The 8081-nt window shown below is 37.2% G+C and overlaps 1 protein-coding gene across 5 annotated transcripts in view; it reads right to left on the bottom strand.

Moving 5' to 3' along the window:
- Nucleotides 1–2679: 2679 nt before the first annotated feature.
- Nucleotides 2680–8081, bottom strand: part of GPRIN3 (GPRIN family member 3) — a 139438-nt gene continuing 134036 nt past the window's right edge. For all 5 annotated transcript variants that reach the window (XM_075860664.1, XM_075860665.1, XM_075860666.1 and 2 more), the window contains one exon: nucleotides 2680–7915. In XM_075860664.1, coding sequence (XP_075716779.1) covers nucleotides 5617–7824 — 2208 coding nt within the window. In that variant the 5' untranslated portion in view covers nucleotides 7825–7915 and the 3' untranslated portion in view covers nucleotides 2680–5616. The remainder of the gene's footprint in view (nucleotides 7916–8081) is intronic.

Genomic DNA, 8081 nt, shown 5'->3' with positions numbered 1-8081 from the left:
AATGAAAATGTATAATATAAAAAACTCCTAAAGTCACCTGGCCAGGCTTTCTAGAGGGTCTGTTACCACGTGTATTTGGAGTTAAACTACACTGCAGCTTGAAAGGATTACTGCGACCAGTGTATCTAGCCCTGGTGGTGATATTAGAATCACGTTCATTGTGTAAATCAGGACTGATCAAAAGTCTTTCTTTACTGGCAACATGTCTGGAAAAATTGTATTCCATTGAGCCTACAGATGAGTATATCTTTTTTCTATAAATTTACTTTCAATGTAAAAAGATGTCTACTGGATGGGATATTTTTTGCATAAAACTTGTCTTTGCCATCATTAATTTTTTTTATGAACTACAACTTGTTCCATATCCTGGAACGACCATCATAGAGGGATCCCTTTAAAGTTATTTATATATTGGTATATTGGAATTACTTATGTAAGGAAGACTCAATCTGTGGTTGCCTCTTTTTATTTTGCTCAAATTTGGGGTCATATTTATCTGAGAGAACCTGGCCAGGTGACTTTGGAGTTTTATAATATTGTACATTGTCATTTCTATTGATTTTTGATATGTCTGGTATTTACCAGGGAAAATTGTATTTTAAATTAACTTTTTCAATAAAGTGATATATATATATATATATATATATATATATATATATATATATATGGAGCTTGCGGTCACGTGATCGGGTTTCGGGGCAAAGACGTTTTGGTGTCATGACATCTATTGAATCCCGCGCATGGGCATTGGGGAAAGCTGAACGGCGATGGGCTATAACTTTATTTGATGAATCTTGGCAGTTTGTCCATCCTGACAGTCCGGCTATCCATCTATTAGGGTACTGTATATTTATTTCTATATATGTATGTGTTTATACTGATGTATTTTTTGATAATTTGGTTTTGCCACATGTGAATTTGCATATGCAAACATTATTGTGATGTCACTTCCCCTATATAAACCTCACATTTGCACTTTATTTATTGGTTGAGAAAGACCCTCATTTGGGTTGAAAAGTCGCTATTTACGGTGGAATAAAGACACTCTTTTTGATACCTTGACAACTTTGTGTGCTGCGGTTTCTCTATTTTCTTTGGGTCCTCTTTAAAACTATGAGTCCACTATATTATTTATTCGGGTCTATTAGCCAAATGGGCTAAAAATAGAGGTGACCTGTCCCCATACTATGACTCCTTAAATAGTATGATGACAGATCCACTTAAAGGCCCTAGTCGGACGAGTGTTGGAAAACTTATCTGTGTTTCATCAGGAAAAAACTGACGATTTTCCATCCGAGTTGAATCAGTATTGTGTCTGGGTGCGTTACGTTTGCCCATTTTTTACATCTATATGGCATCATTTTTCAGCCATTTTTTAACATCCGTTCCTGCTTTCTTTTCAGCGTCTCCTAGCAAACAGTCCATGAAAAACAGTATGCGCTAATTTGCTGACGGACCCATTATTACGAATGAGTCTAGCATGAGAATTGGACCAAAGTTGGGCATGCTGCGATTTTCTCTGAACAGACCAACGGTTTCTGTGGAAAAACGGACATGTGAATTGGCCATTAACTTTAATCTGTCAGTGTTCAGTCCATCTTTTTTCCATTCTACGGATGTAAACAATGCTCTTCTGAATTGGCCTTTTGTATACATATTCCCTTGGTTTCAAATAGCATAGCAGCGTTCTATACTTGCCAGACGTATGTCAAATGGACTGCCCCATATAAGTCTTTGTAAAATGTACAATATATGTCTAGACTTTTTTTTTCCACAGGTATACTGCCAACTGTATTTCCAAACGTGCTGTCAATAAAGCCCATATAAAATCTAATACTTATTGGCAAAATCACATATTAATACGCTGGACTCCAGGGTATTCATGTGTAAATGAGTCTAACTGCGACTGCCCATTTTATGAACCCTGGTGCACAGAAAATAAAAAATATTTACCCACAGAATCCATAATAAGAGTCTTAAGCAGCAGCCATCCTGCTTGTTGACGGTTTCCAGACGGTAGCAGGATGTGTTTTTCTACATGAACAATAAAATAATTGGAAAAAAATAAATAAGTAAAGGGGTTGTGCCAAGATAGACAGTTACCACCTATCCACAGGATAGGTGATACATGTCTGACTCCTGGGAGCCCCCACAGCAGGGATCCTAACCGATCACTGGCAGGGGTGTTCCAAGCCCTTCGTACTTTAAATGGACAGGTGGTCGAGCAAGCAAGGTGCCGCTCCATTTAAAGCCTATGGAACTGATGGCGAGCGCTAAGTATAATGCACCATATAAGCACTCGGCTGTTACTGTCAGCTGCATAGACATTGAATGGAGCAGTAGGGTGCATGATCGAACGCCGCTCCATTCAAGCTCCTCATTCAAGGGGGTGCAGTGGGAAAGAACAGGGGACTTGGGACCCCTGTTCTAGTGATCAGTGGGTATCCCAGAGGTGGAACCCCCAGTGATCAGACATTTATCATCAACCCTTTGAAAAGGTGATATATGTCTATCTTGGCACAACACTTTTAACTGAAAAAGGTAATGCAGAAAGGTAATAATCTCACAATACTATAGCATAGTGGCAATAAATATTTGCAACATCATTAAAATGAGAAAAATAAGTTTCAAGTATAAATACAATATAATGCATGGTTGATTTATATTTATTTCAGATCTGTGACACAAGTGCGTTTACTTAATCCAGATATATTTTAATAAATGTTACATACCACTATAATAAAAATGTTAATTCTTTCTAATATTACCATTATATTTTCATTTATCTTGATGGTTTAGCTTGAAAAGTTTGCCAGAAAAATGTATTCCTTTAAATAAAAAAAATCTTGTAATGTTATAAAAACATGTTTTTATAACATTACAATATATACAAATTATATGGATTTCAATGTAACTGATAGGATCTAGTCAAATAGCTTTCTGTAACGTGTTTATATCGACATCAACTAACTCCATCTTTCTATATAACACATTGGAAAAACTGAATGTGGCCTAGATAGATGGGACAAAAATGTAATCAAAATTCTAAAACTCTAGTACACCTCTTAAACATTTGCATAAAGAAGTGAAAAATTGTGGGCTACAATAATTGATATACTACAATCACACAGACTCACAGATTGTTTCAAACACGAACCTCTTTAGTGTTAGTATACATTAACTCTACAAGAATGAGATCAATCATTTTACATTTTATCATGTAAGGGAAACGGACATTTCGTATACATTTATGAAATATGTTGCAAATTAAATCAATGCATATATATTTACATTGAAAAACTTTTTATATTGCTTTTAGAGGAAACAGAACAAAAAATGCATTCATTCTAAAAAAAAAAAATACACTCTCTGTTCTAACATATTTATTTCTGGGTAATATGCAAAATTGTACCCAGCATGCATTTGGGTCACACAGCACAGCAGTGTTAAGCATGTCCTAGGATTAGCATGGATTGATAATTTGGTCATTCTGATTAATCCTCCTATACGCATGAAAGGAAAATCCTTTAAAACTGCAGTTCTGTGTGATGGAGACAGAAGGTTTTGAAATGAAAAAAACAGTGGCGGTTTGGATGATGTGAGCTATAGCCACATTATCCTACATGCACACTATCGTACAGTGTATTCACTTTTACAGCTTAGTAACTTGTTTCATGACAAAGAGGTCAGTGATAGAACATTCAAAATTGACTACTACAGATTTTCTGCCCGATTCCATAGTTTTCTTAAAGATAAGTGTTACCAAAGGTGTCTGGTGTTTGCTCATCCCTGCCAAATCTATAGGCATTACCATGCTTGGCGAGCTGAATGTGCATGTTATTGGGGGAACCAACCACCTTAATTGTCATCAGAAAGCTATTGGCTGACAATTATAAGATGTCTATGGCCTTCTTATGTCATTGTTTACACCTGTGCAATCTTTATCTTTTCCATGGAAGATGTGCAGATAAACAAGAGGGACTCTTGGACGAGAATAATTCTTATTAAAAGTTCCTTTCCTTGTGCTTTCCATAATACTTTAATATGCTTAAAAAAATATCATGGTGCTGTTTTTGTGGTCAAGAGTGTACAATGTTTATGGCTACAGGGTACACTTTGGAGGATTTATCCACAAAGGCAGTAGAACTTCAACAACATCAGCGACACATAGTGGTCCCAAGGAGAAGGGGGTGACATTGTTTTGTCATGGTTGTCAGATAAATATAAAGTTACTTCCCAGTTCAGCAGTTAGGGATGCGCTGGTGCATAGTCTGCTCTTAGCTGGCATGACAATGTTTTATGTGGTCTGTTTTCTCCTTTGATTTCTTGTACTTTCTTATAGTAGGAGATTAGGGGAGATTTATTTAAACTAGTGCATAGAAAAAGTAGAGAAGTTGCCCATAAGTCACTGTTTTTATGTTTGAACAATGAGGGCTGGAATCTGATTGGTACCTATGGGCAGTGCCTCAATTCTTTAGCACAAATTCTGATAAATTCCCCTTTTCAATTGTTGTTAAAATAATTTACGACGATGTGTTTAGGTTTTTAGATAAACTAAAATATAAATTTTTCATATTTCGGTTTACATGCTCTTACATGTAACATGTTTTTATGTGCTTTGTGACCCAATACAAGTATTGCTCCATAACTGGCATCATATAATTTATTGATCATAACCAAGTTCCCCAGGGTGGGTGGGTTGGTTGACTATCAAGATCAAGGATAGTCACTTTGTCATTGGGAGTCAATACTGTGGATTATTTTGTTCCCTTTATTCAATGACAATAATATAATACACAGGGACATATACATTTACTACTGTACTAACCACACAAAGTCAAGTGCCTATGTTTGACAGTAGATTTTATCTTCTAAAACCAGTGCAGCCTTAGCTACACAAAATTCATAAAATTATAACAAAAATGGGCAATGGCTTGATTGTAAATCAGTAAAATCGATTGCTGAATTATTCTATTTTCACTGAATGTTTTTTTGTGATCATATAATGAGCCTCACTAGTGTATGAAAGAACCCTGGTGAGGTGTGATACTGTACAATTTTTAACCACGATGCACTGAGCTGGTTATTTCACATGTCTATACTTTTTTTTTCTTGGGTTTTTTGTTATACAAAGACCCTGTCTAAGGTGAAGACGTACGGTAATATATGGTGCAGACATCTGTGTTGCTTATATATTGCTCTTATATACAACTCATTGTCTTTCATTTTTTGTCAACTTCAGAGTCAAAAAAGGCCGATGTGAAAAGGCGTTTCTGGCACTGCATTTAACGGCACACTTATTGAGATTTCAGGAGCTCAGTTTAATTCTGTTTGCCTATTGGGATGAAAATACAAATTCAAGACATACAAAACTGTTATCAAATGTCAATTCTGGAAAGACAACATGTGAATTTTATCTATTAACATCCACCCTATCATGAAAATGAAAAAAAAAAATATTACATGGTATTGCATTACAAAATAGAGTGATGTGGCAACCACCCTAAACCCTGTACAGTAATCAAATAAAAAAATGTCAATGACATTCTTAAGTGCAAAGAAACATATTTGTCTACTAGTTGATGTGGCAATAGATTTCAACGCTTTTACAGAAAGTTACTCTAAGACAGCAGAAGCAGGGGGATGGCTACAGCAGTTTGGTCGTCTGAAATTCTTGAGTATCGATTGAAATACCCTGTGCTGTCTTCTTTTGTGCTTTTTCCCTGAAGAATCGGAACAAATCGATTTACGGTTTTGCTTTAACTGAGCCCTAATCATTTTCTCATGTTCTCTGATTTGTCTTTGCAAGTGGTTCTGTATTGCAATCCCTAAGGCCTCTGGGTCCATAGAAGCTCCATAAACTTCCCACGTCATGCCCTGTTCATCCCATACCACATCTTTCACACTTTTAGATTGTTGCTTTGCTTGGCTTTTAGCCTCTCCACTTGAAGCTGGACTTGACTTTTTGCCATGTGACTTGTGAGGTTCAGAGGTAGGTAAAGTGACCAAAATTGGTTCCTTTTTCTCTTCCCTAGCTTTTCTTAGTCGTGGTGTGAGCTGTACTGCACTCTGAGTAAAGTCTGTTGCTGGTCTGGTTTGCAGACTTAGACTGCTTGACCTTTTGGCATGTTCTCCTTCATCTTGATCTCTCCTAACTAAAACTTCAAGTATTTCCTCTACTTGACCTCCAGTGGCGCCAATACTGCTGTTGACTTCAACTTCAACGTGAAGTGGAGTTGGTCTTTCTTCTTTCTTTGGCTTTTTTATATCTGTGGTGATGATAGCCTGGGTGGAACCCTGTTCATTAGTAATTTTAAAATGAAAAGGTTTCCGATCAGAGATACCTTCACCAGGGACATTAAGAGTGTCTGTCTGTTCATTGTCTTGTCGAATATTATGTAATTGAATGTTTTCAATGCCACTTAAATGGTGGAGTCTAGCTTTGCTGCCCAGATCATGGGTTGCCCTGAATTGGGGCTGCTCATTAAACTTGTCCTTTGTCATCTGGCCAGCTTTGGGTTGAGTACTATTCTCTATATTGATTTGGTAAACAGGTTTTACATTCATTAAAATTGGAGAAGCATTAGCCATTTGCATCTGTGGCATAGGGTGGCTTTCTCTAAGACACAATCCTTGTCCATCTAGCTCACTTCTATATAATACCTGTGGATTCCTTGCTAGTTCTGGTCTCTGAAATGGGGAACGTATCATATCAGGGGGGCTTTTTGTGTGTAACTGGATTGGCTGGGAACCCTTTGCGTCAGGGGGTTGAAAACAAACTTTTGGAGTTAAGTGGTTTTGCGAGAGCTGTGAATGCAATGCAAAATTAGCACGGTCAATCTGAGGATTCCCTGGGTTCCCCTGATAGATTATACACACTTGTTCCTGTCTTTCTTTAAGTACTGGAGAGCTGGATTTCAGAAATGCAGCTAATATGCTCGGGCTAGTGGACACAGATTTATTTTCTACATTTGCTACAGCTTGTACTTCAGCATCTTGCTTAGTCCAGCTCTCGAGCTGTGATGTCATTGTCCCCATTTCCTTAAACTTGCAAACTAACTGCAATTCCAGGGTTTCATGATCCCTACTTATATTCACCTCTTCTTCAGCTTGGCTAAACTGTGAACATTGCACAACTGCAGGGATATTGTCATGATCTTCTATCTTTGCTTCATCTTGTACTGGATCTGAGTCGAGACTTTTTTCTGTCTGTGTATTCTCAGCTGCTGTTTCTTGGCTAGGGGAAAAAATTTGTCCATTTTTGTCATTATCTAAACTTTTGATGTCCACAGACATTTCAGATATCTGTGTGCTTGTTGTACTGTTTTCTACTTGATATTCTATGGCTATTTGTACCATAGTTACATCTTTTGGCAAGTGACTCTCTTCTGTTGCTGGTTCCTCTGTTGGCAATGTCAAATCTGCAACAATAGATGATACAATAGTTGTAGGTGACTGTATTGTATTGTTAGTAGTGGCAGCATGTTGACTAGTTTCATTGATGGCTTGTGTCTCTTTGCTTGTTTCATCTAAGGGAGGCAACGTATCTGATTGTGTACACTTCCTGAATGAAGACAATGTTTTATTTGTTTGCTGCTCTTCAAATTCACATATATTTTCAATACCAGGACTTTCTGTGGATAGTTTGCAATTTAGATCAGAAGAACATACACCCGTTATTTGTGCAACATTCCCATTGTTGCTTGATGTTGCCTGTTTAAGCTGGAGAATATCCTCCTGGGATATATCTCTAGCAGGGCATTCTTCCTCTGTTGATGTAGGGGATGACTTGTCAGATCCTGAAGGATCTGGTACAGTCCCCATGGAATCTGCTTTTGTTGGACAGAATCTTCAGGCAGAATAACTAGGTTTTTTAAGGCAACCGTTTCAAAGATGAGTTCTTGACTTCTCAAATCTGTGTGAGAAAAAAAATAAAGAGTTTTAATCATAAATCATGAAAAATAATATAATAGATACATTAAACACAACTGAATTTCCAGGAAACTAGTGTCCCTTTAATGCCATTCTTCCGCCCAATCAGGCTTAGAGAGACTCAGGGATCACACTGGGCAGTACAGTTG

Source organism: Rhinoderma darwinii, chromosome 1 (assembly GCF_050947455.1).
Source record: "Rhinoderma darwinii isolate aRhiDar2 chromosome 1, aRhiDar2.hap1, whole genome shotgun sequence".
NCBI lineage: Eukaryota > Metazoa > Chordata > Amphibia > Anura > Rhinodermatidae > Rhinoderma > Rhinoderma darwinii.
This window is presented reverse-complemented; position numbering and strand designations above follow the sequence as displayed.